The sequence below is a fragment of the Myotis brandtii genome, unplaced genomic scaffold, assembly GCF_000412655.1.
Source record: "Myotis brandtii unplaced genomic scaffold, ASM41265v1 scaffold131, whole genome shotgun sequence".
In the NCBI taxonomy this organism is placed as follows: domain Eukaryota; kingdom Metazoa; phylum Chordata; class Mammalia; order Chiroptera; family Vespertilionidae; genus Myotis; species Myotis brandtii.
In genome coordinates, this window is record NW_005354632.1 from 3849149 (window position 1) to 3864921 (window position 15773).

The 15773-nt window shown below is 58.5% G+C and overlaps 1 protein-coding gene across 4 annotated transcripts in view; it reads left to right on the forward strand.

The window, feature by feature from the left end:
• The first annotated feature begins 52 nt into the window (after nt 1-52).
• The window catches only part of DENND2D (DENN/MADD domain containing 2D), a 17416-nt gene continuing 1695 nt past the window's right edge, over nt 53-15773 (forward strand). Inside the window, exons 1-10 of one of the 4 annotated variants that reach the window (XM_005860021.2) lie at nt 53-745; nt 4014-4189; nt 5069-5181; nt 6113-6182; nt 6783-6860; nt 7933-8073; nt 9233-9381; nt 11847-12024; nt 14963-15004; nt 15460-15544. In XM_005860021.2, the coding sequence (XP_005860083.1) occupies nt 511-745; nt 4014-4189; nt 5069-5181; nt 6113-6182; nt 6783-6860; nt 7933-8073; nt 9233-9381; nt 11847-12024; nt 14963-15004; nt 15460-15544 (1267 nt within the window). In that variant the 5' untranslated portion in view covers nt 53-510. The other 3 variants (XM_005860023.2, XM_005860020.2, XM_005860024.2) reach the window with 3 other exon arrangements.

A 15773-nucleotide genomic window follows, 5' to 3' on the forward strand; every position in this document is an offset into this window, starting at 1 on the left:
TGGGAAACTGGGCTCCCCGACGCCGTGCCACCCCCGCCCCGGGGCGGTGGAGAGCGTGGCCTAGAGCAGAGCTGGGGTGGCGCCTTAGCGGGAACCAGGCAAGTCCCGCCTCCCGGAGCCCCTGGGCAGCGAAGTGGGGGTCAGTCCTCCGCGCTGCGGGGAGTCACATTAGAGTCGTGCTCCTTCTTCTCAGCAGGGCCCTGAGCTCGGGAAGGAAGGCGATTAGGAATTCATTCTTTTTTTTTTTTCCATTCATTCTGCAAACATTTATTGCCTCTTCCACTCGCCAGAACCCTCAGCTCCCCTGCCCACAGGTCCCGCTGTCCGAGGAGAAGGGAGCTGGGTGGACAGGCAGCCCACCTCTCTAGCGCTGGCAAATCACAAGGTTGAGTGAAGGAAGCCACGTTCCCAAGTGCAACCCCCAGCGTCGGGGAGGAGACCTGGGGGTGAAGTCAGTGCTCCTGCCATCACCCCTGCCCTCCAGCCCAGCCCTGGCTGTTGTCCCTAACCATGGGGTTCCAGTATCTGTCATTTCACCCCAACGGAGGCAGGGAGGTCAGAGACCAGGGGTGGGGACAGAGGTCGGGAACCTGCAGTGGCCGGGCAGAGTGCAGGGTGGGGCTGCTGGCCTCTCTTCTCTGGTCTCCCTCAACCCGGAGACGCGGGTATGGAGGAACGGGGTCTGCTCCCTGCAGCCACAGGAGACATTCCGGTTGTTCCCAACCACCCTGGTCCCCCAGACAAGGTGAGGCTCGTGCCCGGAGGGGCTTCCTGGCGGTTGAGGGGCTGGAAGACTAGCAGCCGGGACCTCCTGTCCCGAGGCCTGGCACCTGTCGGGCCAGGAGAGTGTGTCCTCATCTTGCCTGCCTGCCGTCTGTCCTCCGCCTTCCTGGGAGTTCCCCTCCCTGCAGGGCAGTTGTGTGGTAGGAGGGTGTGTACACACACACACACACCACACACCACACACACGGATGTGTCAGTCATGCTGGCGGGAGGAGTGGTAGTGGGGGTGGTCCCGGGTTCAAGGCAGATGAGCTAGAAGAGGAAAGGCCAGCTTTTCAGATGCAGGTTTCAGAAACTCCCCTCACCTATATTCTAGTCTTTTCTGGGACTTTCCTCAGATGGCTGTGGGCGGAGCTTCCTGGTGGAGGAACAAGTGTAACCAGACTCCTGACTTCCTTAGAAAGGGTGGCTCCCTCCTCAATGAAAAATCCGGGATAATCATTCCTCCGGGGATTAAATGAGGTGACCTGTATGACACATGTGAATCTGATGGATGTTCTCTCTCCGGCTGGTAACCCCCTTGGAAAGATAGGAGAAGGCCATCTCTTCTGGGTTTCTTGGGCCTCAACCCCAAAGGTCTAGTCACTTTTTTGCTCGAGTTTATGAGTTTTGCTGTTCCTTTGGCTCTCCTGATAGAGCAGGAACGAGTGGGCTGTAAACTGCAACTCAAATGATTTGAGGAAAGGGGTAATTTCCTGAGGTTCTGGAAGGATCCGTGAAAAGGTGTGGATTCTCAAAGTCCGTGGCAGACACGAGGCATCCCACTTTGGTGCACCGTTCTGTGTGTGCCGCGTCCAGAGGGCGGGAGCATGGGCACAGAATTCTCACGATCCCCACCCCCTACGGATTCTGTTCATAGTCTCTGGATTTCTTTGTGCCTCGGTTTCCCCATCTGTATCAGCAACATGCTTGTTCCTCAGACAGATGGTGAGGATTGTACAACAACAAGTCTGTGCAGGTTGCGGGCAAGGAGTGGTGAGGGTGCTCGGTGATCTGGGTCACTGTTCTCACCATTACAGGATGCGTCACATCCTTATTGACTGTGACGGGGGCTCGCCCCAGGAGTCATGGCTGGGCCACTGAGTGCAGCTTCTACTCGTCCCACAAAAGCCAGGTTCGAAGCTCTTCTTTATTCCAGAACCCCCTCTCTTCCGGAGGACTGCTCATTCTCCGCAGGAGTGGCAGGCACTGGCATCTAACACTTTGGCCTCCTGGCTTCTGTTAGACGCGGCTGCCTGGCCAAAGTCCTTGTCTCTTACCTTGTACATGTGCTCGCTCAGGGGTTTATGCAAGACTTCTAAGTGACTTAGTGCTACCCTTTCTCTCCTTCCCAGCCCCCCGACACAGCCTCCAGACACCACTAGGGCCCCAGGGGCCAGTTGCTCTTGCTTTTAACTTGAGCAGAACACTTGACCTGGCCCAACAGGGAACAAAGACTGAGCAGGCCTGGCTGGCGTGGCTTAGTGGTTGAGCGTCAACCTCTGAACCAGGAAGTCACGGTTTGATTCCCGGTCAGGGCACATGCCCAGGTTGTGAACTTGATCCTCAGAGTGGGGCATGCAGAAGGCAGCCAATCAATGATTTTCTCTCATCATTGATGTTTCTCTCTCTCTCCCCCTCTCCCTTCCTCTCTGAAATCAATAAAAATATGTTAAAATACAAAAGACTGAGCAGGAGTGGGGGTGGGGCGGAGTTCCCCCAGGTGCTCTCTGCTGTTGCTGGTGCAGCCAGTTCCCTCCTGCGGGCCAGGAGAATGTCCTGGGTCAGCGCTTTCTATTTGCAAGAGGGATCCTTTGCCGGGACCCTGGAACAGGTCCCAGGGAGAGCAGCCTGTCCGGGAGGTGTTGCAGGGGGGAGAGATGCTCCGACGCAGATCTGGACCGTCAGGAGCTCTGCGGCTCAGACACGGACTTTGCTCTCTGCTCCACCAGCAGGAGAGGAGGCTTTTAGGTGCGTCTTGATGCCCAGGTTTCCCTCCTCCTGGAAGAATTCCTCCTTTTGGATGTCATGGGACGGAGGTAGTGGCATGCTGGCTGTAGGGGTGTTTGGTCCTGGAAGTTTCAGGTGGCCTTGCAGGGGTTCGGGGCTGCTGTTGACCCAGTTGCGAAGTGAAAGGCCACAAGTCAAAGTTCTGGGGATAAAAAGCCCAGGAGTCCCCAGTGCCTGCAGCCTGATGCTATCTCGCATTCTTCACTTGACCCAGATTGTAAATAAGCCCATTGTACAACCTCCGGCCCAGAAGTCAAAGCCCTGAGCCCAGAAGCAGCTGGGCCTTGGAGGTGTTTACTTACGACCTTTTGTCTCACCACACCCTGGGGCTCCTGGGAGGAGCTGAGGTCTGAGCAGCGTGCCAGGATGCTGCCTGTGTCAGTGCGGGCTTCCTGCCTCCTGCCTGGGTCCCGTCACAGCCGGCTTGCTCACCCATTGGGTGCCCGGGATGGAAACTGCTCTCCCTCATCTGGGAGACAGCGTGGGGCCTGTCTGCCTAGCGCCGGGGTCGGAAGCTGAAGCGGCAGCTCCCTCCTGGGGCTTTCTGTAGCCGGTCGCTGTGGGCGAGGGCAGCGCTCCATGCCCCTCAGGCCCGGGACGATGGCAGGACCAGTGGTAGGCGGGATGCTCAGGCAGTTCCACAAATGGCGATCCCGAATCCCACCAGGTCTGGACTGGATTGCCCACTTCCTTTTTCCCACGGGTGATTCTCCTCTCTGGGGCTGTTTCTTCCTTGAAACACTTCTTTTCCTTCTTCCTTTTATATCTCAACCTCCTCCTCCCATGTGACTGTGCTGGGAGGTTCCCCTGCGGGTCTTTAGAGCCTGTCATAACCCCTGGGGGGCTGGTGTGGTCACAGCCACATGGCCCGTGTGCCTCTTCTGATGCAGTGAGCACAGGTCTGCTGGGGCATGTTGCAGGTGCTGCGCTGGGCACCCTGAGGGCAGGCAGTGCCCGGGGCACAGGGCCTCCCACGGGGCTTCCCCAGTACATTTCCTCGGCTTCCAAATCAGTGCTTTCTTTTCTCCCCGTGGCTCCGCGTGGTTGCACATCCCCAGGGCCGGCGTGGAAACCACCCAGTTGGCTCTGATCCCATTCCAGGACCTTGGGTGCTGGGCCGGCTCCGGGGACCTCGGCATGGGCAGGGGGGGCCTTGAGGTGCTGAAGCTGCCTGGAGCCTCGCAGTCCCCGCTCGGGGTGTGGACCTGTGAGATCCGAGTGGGCCACGTGTCTGGTTTCAGGGTCTGTCCAGGACAGTCCGGGGGAGGCTGCAAAGGAGCCGGAGAGGGCCCCGGAGCACTGCCTGGCCACCTTCGCCGGAGGACAGCATTTCTTTGAATACCTCCTCGTGGTTTCCCTCAAAAAGAAGCGATCAGGGGAGGATTATGAGCCGACGATCACCTACCAGTTTCCCAAGGTAAGGACTTTAAGAGGGGGTGGGTTTGGGGGACGGGGGGGGGGGGGGGGGGGGTGTTTGAGAGGCGACAGGAGGGCAGGGGGTGTGTGTGTGTGCCCTGAGCTCGCCCGCTCTTGTTTCCTGTTATCACCCACAGAATCTAGGCCTGGCCTCTTTGTGAGGAGCTGACCTAGGCTCCCTGGCCGGGAATCTAGGCTAGTTCTTCCCTTTGGGGACCTCCCGGTTCTCCCAGATTCCAGCCCAGTCACCCTTCTCTGTGGAGAAGCTTACCTTCTGCCCGAGCTCCTCCCAGGCACCCCCTCCCAGGCACCCCCGTGGGAAGGAGGGGGTGGGGCAGCCCCTGGTCATGCACACGCACACACTGGGATCCTCACTGCCCCTGCCCTGGGCCACAGAGATTCTCCTTAACCCTGAAAGTGGGGCTGGTGAGCTGGCCGCTTCTCTTCTGCGAGGTGTTACCTCTGGGACGTGGTCCTCGCAGGAAGCCGAGCGGTCTCAGGGCCCTTCTGTGTTCAGGGGTGGCCTGGCCGCCTTCCTGACTACGCGGATCCTCAGACACTGAAGTCTAACTCGGGTTCATGTAGACGTGGCCCAGGACGGGCTGTTTCGGCCTTGGGGTCGGTCCAGCCAGACCCAGAACAAAGTCCCTGTGTAGAGTGACAGGCAGAGGACCCTGTGCCATGGACAAGCTTATCCTAAGACTGTGCTAGAGCCTCAAAAGAAGTCCGCCTGCCTGCGCGCCTCCTGCCCTCTCCTGCTGCCCCCTCCTGCTGCCCCTGCTGCCCCTGCCCTCCTGCCCTCTCCTGGGGCCCCTGCCTCCTGCCCTCTCCTGGGGCCCCTACGTGCACCATCAGCTCATCTCCTTTCCTATCCTTACAGCGGGAGAACCTGCTTCGGGGCCAACAGGAGGAGGAGGAACGGCTGCTCAGTGCCATCCCCTTGTTCTGCTTCCCGGATGGGAACGAGTGGGCCCCACTCACTGAGTATCCCAGGTAACTGCCGGCCCTGAGACGGGGCCTCTGGGATCGGGGCAGAAGGGCCCGTGTGAGCCTGCTGGTTCCTGTGGCCCCTCGCTTGGCCTGTATGCCCGTCTCTTACCAGCTTTCCTTCTGACGGGATGGGGCTCAGTGGATTCATATATAACCATCTTGCCTGGGGCCCTGTAAGACCAAGGATCTTGGCCCACGGGCTGACCAGTTACCTCTGAGCAGAGAAGGGCGGGATTCCCTTCCCTCCAGCTGGGAGTGACGTCTCTGGGTTTTGACTCTGCCACTGGCAGAAGCTGGGCTTAGAAGAAGGCCCTGGGCCTCTAAGAAGGTGACGTAGCAACGTCCCTTCCAGCAGGAGCCCTGGGACTCGACTGTCTGAGTTCGAGTTTTGGCTGCACGGCTAGGAGTTGAATGCCAGGCATGAGAAATGCCCTCTCCGCCTCAGTCCCTTCAACTTTAAAGCGGGGAGAACCAGCAAACTTTCCTCACAGGGCTGTTTTGAGGATTCAATGAGATGATGCCTTTGGAGGTTGACACCGATAAGCACTTACTCTCCTGGTACTAGTACCACTCTCCTAACCAGCCAGCAGCTCCCAGGTCCTCCTCGCCCCCCTCAGCGCCCCCCTGATGCCGTGCGCCTCCCCGTTGTACAGTCTAGTGCAGTGATGGCGAACCTTTTGAGCTCGGCGTGTCAGCATTTTGAAAAACCCTAACTTAACTCTGGTGCCGTGTCACATATAGAAATTTTTTGATATTTGCAACCATAGTAAAACAAAGACTTATATTTTTGATATTTATTTTATATATTTAAATGCCATTTAACAAAGAAAAATCCACCAAAAAAATGAGTTCGCGTGTCACCTCTGACACGCGTGTCATAGGTTCGCCATCACTGGACTAGTGGGCAAATGAGAGTCTCGTGTCTCTTCCTCAGGGAGACCTTCTCCTTCGTGCTGACCAACGTGGATGGGAGCAGGAAGATCGGCTACTGCAGGCGCCTCCTGGTCTGTGCAGCTCAGAACTGTCCCCTCCTCTCTGCAGCCTGCCGGCTCCTCGGGGGGCTTGCTCAGGCCTCAGCCGCACAAGCCCAGGCCCCTGGCAGTGGCGGCTGTAGAGAGCACAGCCCAGCACCCGCTGCCATGTTAGTGCCCTCTGCAGCCTGCAGAACAGGGACACGTGCCCCCTCGCCCGCCTACCCAGGGGACTCCTGCAGGCCCTGCAGTGGTCTCTGCTCTCCCAACATCCCCGTCCGGGCCTCGGTGCCATGGCCCCGGGAGCCCCCGGAGCAGAGACCGGGATTTGAACACCTGCTCTGGGCTCTCAGGATTCTCAGTGTTGTCCTCCCTCGTCCCCGCAGCACGCTGGTCCCCGCTCTTTGTCGACCCCCCATGGTGGCAGTGCTTGCTGTGAGCCCACCAGCCCCCTCACAGCCACTTTCTTTGGACTTTGGTGGCCGCTCTGGCCTCCTTGTGCCTGTCCAGGCCTTCCTCCATCCGGCCCACCTTTCACCACGCGTCCCCCAGCCGCCAGCTCGTGCCCCGCTGTCCCCGGGTGGGCGAAGGCCTGGGGGCTGCGGCCCTGAAGGAGGCTCTCTCCCCCCACAGCCCGCCGGCCGCGGCCCTCGGCTCCCCAAGGTGTACTGCATCATCAGCTGCATCGGCTGCTTCGGCCTGTTCTCCAAGGTAGGGCCGGAGCGGGATTCCTGGGCCTGCTGGGCCTGTTCTGCTGCCCGGCTGCCTGGCTGCCTGCCCAGCTGCCACCCCGCAGGTGCTCCCTCAGCGCTCAGGGAGTGCCTCCCTGTGAGCAGGGTCAGGCGAGGCCCAGGTGGGAGAACCCAGGCGGAGAGGGGCTTGGGCTGGACTTGATTTCACAGAAAAGTGAGAACTGAGTGCAGGGAACCGTCTCCCCTGCTGAGAGCCCCCGGGTCCCACCCCTCCCACTCTGGTCAGGCCAGAAAGCAGCTGGAGGGACAGGGAGGAGCCCCGGTTAGGAGTCGGGAGATATTCCATGTCTTTGTCTGTCAGATGCATATATGACCCGCGGCTTCCTATGCCACGGTTGGTGTGAGGCTCGAGCGAGGTGATCTGAGAAAGGCCGAGCTCTAAAGAGCTATGGAGACGATTATTGTACGAAGCCGGGTTCCCTCCAGGGCCTTCCAGGGCAGCAGGGGCGTTGGGGACGCCAGGACTTCTGCTGGAGCTCGCTGAGAGCCACACACCTGAGTGGGATCAGAGGGGCCCTCAGGATGGAGGGGGCGGGTCTTGGTGGCCACGAAAGGGGCTCGGTGTGCTCTGCCCCCAGCAGGCCCTGGGAGGGTGAAGGCAGGGACTCTGGCAGCCTTGCTTGGGTGGAGCGTGCATGCATGGGGGACAGAGGCTGGCCCTGGCCCTGGGCAGTATCCAGCGAAAGTTGGGGGGCAGAGTGGTGCTTGTAGGCCCTCATCCTAACCATCACGATGAACGTGGTGTCAAGTGGATGATGAGTTTACCCTGCGATGGCTTCCCGGGAAGGTAGCTTACGTTGAGGTTCGGAGAAGGGAGGCATGTGGGTTGGTCGAGGGAGGATGAGAAGAAGGAGGCCAGGAGGAAGCAGTAGACTGGTCTGTGCCAGGGAGGAGAGAGGACCCCTGGGGGAGGGGCAGAGAAGACACGGGAAGATGGGCTGGACCAGCGTGGGACCCTCACACCCGGGGCCTCTGCCGCCCTCCCCGTTGCATCCCTTTGAGCCTCGCCTCCCGGGGTCCTTTTCCTGCAGATCCTGGATGAGGTGGAGAAGCGGCATCAGATCTCCATGGCCGTCATCTACCCGTTCATGCAGGGCCTGCGGGAGGCCGCCTTCCCCGCTCCCGGCAAGACTGTCACCCTCAAGAGCTTCATCCCCGACTCGGGCACCGAGGTGGGTTCAGTAAAGAGGTGAGACCCGCTCTGGCTGGAGGGGGCAGGCTTCTGCGGCACGGCCCCTCGCAGCCCTGCAGCCCTTCATTCTCTGGTTAACATGCAGACGCACTGAGCCGGGCAGGGGCTGGGTCTGGCTGGAATTACCGTCAGAGCTGAATATCCAGCCCACACTTTCCCATCCTCCCAACCGGCCACTCACAAGGCCTCGTCACTCACTATTCAAGCCACCAAGACTTGTATTTGTAATAAATAAACCACGTGAGCCGAGGTTCCTGGTGCCAGATGGACTTTGCCCCCAGCCCCCGACCTGCCACTGGCCCCGGCGCCCCACCCTCATCCTTCGGTGTCTGCGCTCTAGCTCTACCTGAGGCCTCCATCTGTCCATTTCTTATCACCCCTCCCCGCCCCTGAGTCCCCTCCCAGGCCACACGGGACGCCACTGTTTTGAGGCAGAACTTTGTTTTAAGAATTCCACGCTGACCCCTATTCCTCTGGGTAATCCGTGTCCCTCTGAACCTTGGCTTCTCCATATAAAATCAAGGTGGGGGTGGGCTGGGCTTTGTCACTTGCTCAGAAAATAAGTAGGGCGTGCTTGCTGGGCCCCGAGCTGACCGATTTCCTGGCTGTAAAGTGAATACAATGAACATGACCCCTGACCTCATGGAGCTAAAAGTCTAGTTGGGGGAGACGGACGTTCAATAAGGAAACAGACAAATGCATAATTAAAAAATTGTATGATTTGATGAAAGGGAAAAAAACCAGGATGCTACAGAGAAAGGACAGAGAGCACACGTTGCTTTAGGTGGCCAAGGAGAGCCTCTGAGACTAGGGGGGGCAAGAACTTGGGAGGAGGGGGGTCCCGGGGGCCTCACCTGTGCAGGATGTCCAGCCAGAAAGAGCGTGACGTGCTCGGGGCACAGGAAGGAGGTGGTGGGGAAGCGGGCCAGGAGGTGGAGTGGGCTCCGTGAGGCTGGCAGGGAGGCAGGGCCTCGAGGGCCGTGCTATCCCCAGGGCGGAGGGAAACCACGGGTGGGTTTAGCGCGGGAGAGACAGGATGGGGTTCACTCCTGCGGGGACCATGGAGGCTGGCGGAGGCCCAGCGTCCTGGGGTCTGCGTGAGGCTTCCGTGTGACGACACCCTCTCTGGTTTCCCCAAGTTCATCTCCCTGACGCGGCCCCTGGACTCCCACCTGGAACACGTGGACTTCAGTTCTCTGTTGCGCTGTCTCAGCTTCGAACAGATTCTTCAGCTCTTCGCCTCCGCGGTGCTGGAGAGGAGAATCATCTTCCTGGCAGACGGTCTCAGGTGGGTCCAGCCACCGAGCGGCTCAGCCGAACGGGCTGGCGTCCTCGGGTTCAAGGGAACAGCGGAGGGTCCCCAGAGGAGGTCAGGCTGTAGGGCCCGTGTGCCCGCCCTCCTGCCTCCGGGTCTGGACTGGCACTAACCTGCTTCTGCCCTCCAACTTGGCTGCTGTCTAGGCCTGAGGAGGCTTCTGACCGAGCTCAGAGAAGGCCAGGAAGTGTCCTGGGGATGGCCCCGGCGGAGAGCGTTAGGGTGGATGCAGATATGACTCTGCTCTTGACAGGCTCAGGGCAGGAGGCATGCAGTGGTATGGAGGTCAAGGCCAACATCCTTAATGACAAGCACATCTACCCATTCACTCACGCATTCAACAGACACGCATGTGTGAACTGTTTGTCGGATGCCAAGCCTTCGGGAGGATACAGGCAAACAAGACATGGCCTTTGACCCGAAGGGGATGTAGAATTCTGTCGTGGGTGGAAGTGTAGGTTTTGAATCAGCACAAAGAGGTTCAAGTCCTATTCTTAGCTGCGTGGTTCTCTTAAGTTAGCTTCTTAATTTCTTGAAGTCATGATCTTCTTATCTGTAAAATGGAGGAAGCGACTGTCTGTCTCGTGAGGTTGTGGTGGGGATTAAATGAAATAGTTCACATTAGGCAGCCAGCACCCTGCCAGGCACAGATTAGTAAGTGTGAGCTATTATTCTTTCTTAAAAATATATTTTTTTTATTGATTTCCGAGAGAAAGGGAGAGGGAGAGAGAGATAGAAACATCAATAAGGAGAGAGAATTATTTATTGGCTGCTTCCTGCATGTTCTCCCCCCACCCCACCCCAAGGGGGATCGAGCCCACAACCTGGGCATGTGCCCTGACTGGGAATCAAACCATAACCTCCTGGTTCATAGGTTGACACTCAACCACTGAGCCACGCCGGCCGAGCTGAGCTGTTATTCATAATAATAACTTCGCAGTTGAGTTTACCCCTGTGTGTGTTGAAGTGGGGCATTGCCATGTCTTGGTCTCTACCTCTTAGGGCCTTTGAGTCTGAGAAAGACAAGGGGAGACATGACAGGATGGAGAAGGAAAAAAATACCATCAGAGAGCTGGCGGTTGGCCTTCTGTTCATGTCTGCGGAGGGAGGATACTGGTTGACAACTCCGGCTCTGTCTTTCAGGGAAGAGGAAGGAAAGGATGTTGGGAACCCAGCTCTTCGGCCAGAGAGGGTCAGGTGGATGTCATGGCGCTCAGAGACAAGGAAGCTCGGGCAGGGAGTGGGGTCTGTGGGCTGAACATTCTATAAAAACCAGGGTCAACACAAAGGCACTAGTTGTGAGCTAGTCCTTGAGGGAAGTGGTGTAACCCTTCGCTCTGGAACCAGCTTTTCCCCGCTCAGCCCTGTAGGGAAAGAAGTTTCTGTGTGGCTGGAGCTGGGGTGCTGGCCTTTCCCCCTAAGATCGGTGCCTGGGAAGTGAACATGACCGCACGGGTCAGCTGGCCGGCCAGGGCCAGGGCCAGCAGGACTTGCCTCTCGGACGTTGACTTTCTCCAGGGAGATCCCATCTCTCCCCACTTCCTTCCCACACCATCTGTCAGATCCCTGAAACGCAGGGCGGGGGGAGGATGGAGCACTTCCAGTTAGCCTCGGCCTTGGCCGGCTCTCTGAGCCAGTCTCTCTCGGGGAGTGCTGGTTGATACCAAGAACGGGAACGAGGTTTCTGCATCCGTGTGTTTATTGACTCCGGTGTGGGGGGCAACCAGGAGAAATGAGGAGCCATGAAAGCCAGTGGGGGACAGAGAAGAGAGAGAGTGGGCTGTGTGCTGGCGTGAGTGGCCGGGAGTTGGCCCTGCGCTGTGACCAGGCAGCGATTACCCGGTGCTTTGTAGGAAAGGGCAGAGCCCCTCTGCGGGACTTTCCGGGAGGAATTGCTGGGCGAGGTTCCGGGAATCTAGGAATTTCCCAGGCACTCAGGCACCAACCTGGAGTGGCTGGGGAGAGCTGGAGAGGGAAGGCCTGGGCCGGGCTGGAGAGATGCGAGGAGGAAACAGGCCTGGCCTCTCTGCTGCCTGGTGTTTACTTGTCTGCCTCCTCGGCTGCACTGCGAACTCCGAGAAGCAGGGCCACGTCTCCCAGTTCCTGGCACCCACATATTTAGGACCGTGCTGAGCGCATAGAAGGGGCTCCATCGGTGATGGGTTCGAGGGAAGGCTTTTCTCCCCTCTCCGCTCCTTAGAGCCACTTTTGTTGCTGAGAAATCTCATAACAAATAAAGGCCCAATGCAGGCCCATCCTGGAGAGGGGCCCTCGCCCCTCCTGCCCCCGCCCCTCCCCTCCCAGCTGTGAGTAGTCCCAGGGACCAGCGTGGCTCCCAGCCGGCTTGCTGCACCTGCTGTGGGTGGTGGGCAGCGTGGAGGTGGCGGGGTGGGGCGCAGGGAGGCCCCTCTAACTCTCATCCCTGTCGCTGTCCCCAGCACCCTGTCGCAGTGTATCCACGCCGCCGCCGCGCTGCTCTACCCCTTCAGCTGGGCACACACCTACATCCCCGTGGTCCCCGAGAGCCTCCTGGCCACTGTCTGCTGCCCCACGCCCTTCATGGTGGGAGTGCAAATGCGCTTTCTGCAGGAGGTCCTGGACAGCCCCATGGAAGAGGTAGGCACCAGCACCGGGAAGCCGTGGCTCGGGGCCGGCGGACCTGGAGTCGGATCCCAGCCCTGCTCCTCGGGGCGGTGTGATTTGGGTCAGGTTGCTTCACCCGGTTAAGCCTGAGCTGCTGCTTTTGTAAAACGGGGGTGCCAGCGTTCAGTGCCCTGGATTCCAGGGGAAATCACCCGCCTAAAGCTCCCCGCCTGAGGCCTGACACGTAGTTGATGCTCCGTAAGCGTCAGCTCTCTGCTCCTTCGGGCTTCAAGCACGTAGCTTGTGGAGGGGTCATCTGACTGTCCGGGGCCAACTGGCCCCCCTGAGCGGGCCCTGGGGGTCCCCTGCCCCATCTGAACGGGTAAGCACAGCTGGGTTTTGCAGCACACAGCCCACTGGAGTTCCCGCACATTCCTTGGACATGAGCTCACTCATGCAGCCCCGCTGAAAGCTCAATCCTGAACAGGCAGATCTTTGGAGCAGGAGTTGGTCTTTCTGAGTGGCTGAGAGGTCCGTTGGCAATCAGGGTAGAGCCCTTCGATGTTGTCAGGGCCCCCCGAGCGGGCATTCCTGGCATGCAACGGTCTCCCGTGTTGGAGGGACAACTCAGGACACGTGTCCTGCTTGGAGCTGCCAGGAGGAAGTTTCAGGGAGAACATGTTACTCACCTGAAGTGAGAAGAGCTACTTCGGGGGGGGCGGGGGGGGGCACTGCTTAACCTTGACTCTGTGCAGACAAAGGGCCAGCCACAGGAGAGGCTAGCAGTGAGCTGCTCCAGAGGCCTGGAACCAGCCCCTGTGGGAGGACGTCCCCAGGTGCATGACACCACGGAAGTCCAGAGAGCTCACTGGGCATTTCCGAGGCCACACAGGCAACGCCGGGCCGGGCCGGGCCGGGGCACAGGGAGCGGACCCCAAGCCCCTCTTCCACTGCGTGTTGCTGAGAAGGAAAGACATGTTTTCCTTCCTCACTTCCTGGCCCTCCCAGCCCTTCTCAGAAGTGCTGAGTACACACGCCCTCTGAACGAGCCTTTGCCTTGTGACTCACTGGGACAGAGGACCAGCCCGTGTTTAGCAATCAGACTTCAGTGTCCCAATACCATCAGTTATGAAACTTCCTGACGCTGCAGCCCAGCTTCTCAGAAGCCGGGCTCCTCCCCGGGACGGCCAGGCAGGAAGGCTTCCCGAGGCCGAGGCCAGCGGCGCTGGCTCCTGCCATCCCGGGCCTGGGCCTCTTTCCCGCCTCCGCAGCTGCCCTGTGAAGTGGGCAGGGGCTACTGCGGGTGTGAGGGGATTCCCTGACCCCCCACAGAAGCTCCCGGGAAGGGATTCTTTGACAGTAATATACCCCAATGCTAGGAAGATTTGGGGGAACGACTTCACAGAAACATTCTTCACCCACAATCTTAGCTCCCAACCCCCCAAACAAACAGGCTTCCCCGAGTGAAGGTACCTGAGCCCATGTACACAGTGGTTTCAGGCCCGGACTAGTTCACCTTTTCTCCCCTGAGGACGGGTAATTACAGCGCCGGCTCAGTCTCTTGGCACACTTGCCAGTCCCTCTTTTTCCTTTTATTTGGAAGAAGGGAGCACGGGGGGGTGGGAGGTGGGGGGGAGGATCATTCACCCCATTGTCACGAGCAAACTGAAAAGAGGAGCCCAGTAGGCATTTCAGTGACCAGCAGGTTTGGGTGGGGGGCTGGGGGAGGGGGTTATGGCAAACTGTTGAGCCCACGCCCAGCCCAAATGGGGCCACTGCACTCAGTTCTCTCTGAATGTTGTCCTTTAGAAATGAGAACCAGTGTTAGACTTCCTGACTTTTTAAAATATATTTTTAATTGATTTTTAGAGAAAGAGGAGGGGAGAGGGAAAGAGAGAAACATCGATGTGAGAGGGAAATACCGATCGACTGCCTCCTGTGCGTGTGCCCTGACCAGGAATCTAACCGGCAGCCTTTGGGTGCCCGGGATGATGCCCAACCACCTGAGCCACACCGGCCGGGGCGTAGACTCCCGACTTGTGAGGAGAAACCCCCAATCCAAATTTTATGTGAAAGGCTCCAGCGTAAACATTGGCAGTGAATTCAGTTATTTGAGAACACTCTGAGGATCCAAGGAGCAGCTCTGCAGGTTGGAATCCAACCAGTGGGATGTCTGTTTGTGTTGTCTGGTCTAGACGGAAGGCCCCTCAGGCGAGTGATGGAGCTGGTACCGGAGCTCAGGGCCCCCGAATTCCAGGCCCCCTAGTTCCAGCCCCGTGCTTGTCTCACCTGCAGCCTGCAGGCACGTGGTCTCCTCACTGCCTTTCCTTCTGTCTTCCTGTTGACCCTGCGCTCATTTCCTTCTCTCCCTGTTTCCCGAAGCTCCGAGGGAGTTTTTAGGCTGTTGCAAGAATGGAGAGGTGAAATGATGCCCATCCTGTCCTAAGCTGACCAGGGGGAGGGAGCTGAAGGCGAGAGTGGGGACAGGGGTGCAGTCCTGAGGCCTCGGCACTAGAGGCGTGGGCTCTGGCTCTGCTGTTTGTTAGCCGTAGGACCTCAGGCAGCTTCTGTGAGTTGGGTTAGTACATGCCCCCACAGGACCGTTGGGAGGATTATATGCGACACACGTGCAAAGCACCTACCTTGTTCTACATGTTCCATATTTAGAAGCAGTTAGTCTACTCAGGGCTTCATGAAGGGAGTGACTGGGTATGATTTCCTCATCTTGTATCCCCTTCTAGCTCAGCTCTCTCCCATCCCTCTTCCTAGACCCTCACACCCTTTCCCCAGGAAAGGAACTAAGGTTTCCAAACAGGAATGGGGAGAAAGGAGTGTCTGACCGAAACGAGCACCGAAGATGCTCATTTGCCTGCTATTCCCAACCCCTCAATGGGCTGAAATGGAGGTGGCGGGGCCTCCGGACGTCTGTGACGACGGGGGAAGAGATAAAGCCATTCTGTGTTTATTGCAGGTCCTGCTGGTGAATCTTTGTGAAGGAACCTTCTTAATGTCAGTGAGTATCTGGGTTCAGACCCCCTGCAGGCCCACCACCAACTCCATCACTCCCATTTCATCCATGTTCAGGCCCACCACCAACTCCATCACTCCCGTCTCATCCATGTTCAGGCCCACCGCCAACTCCATCACTCCCGTCTCATCCATGCTTGCTCATCTATGTTGAGCGAGAACCCCTCTCAGGGGGCCCATGACACACGAAAATCGCAGGTGACCGACCTCGTGGCTGGGCAATTAGTGTTGGTGCCTCAGAGCAGGGGTGTCAACCAGGAACCACAGGGGTGGAGAGGGGACTTGCTGACACTGAGTCCAGCTGAAAGACCAAGAAACGGCTTCTGTTGTTTCTCACCTATGTGGCCGATTATTAATTTGGGGGTGAGTGGGGGTGCAGACACACCCCCCTCTCTGCCAACACCCCACTCACACCTCCTCCCCGACTCTGTCCTCGACTAGGTCGGTGACGAAAAAGACATCCTACCTCCCAAGCTTCAGGATGACATCTTGGAGTCTCTCAGTCAGGGGATCGATGAGCAACAGAGTAAGTCCCGGGCCCCTCTTATTGTGGGGTTCTCCAAGGCCCCGAGGGCTTGGTCCCAACCCTCCCCTTCCAGAACTAAAATGAACCTGCTCTGCAGGCCTGGGCCAGTCCCTGAGGCCTGGATCCCAGGGCGAGTCAGAGATTTTATTCTTCCTAAGCAATGGTAGAGAACCCATACCCAGCCTCCCACCTTAAAGAGTCCGTCAGTAATTATGACCCCCGCCCCACC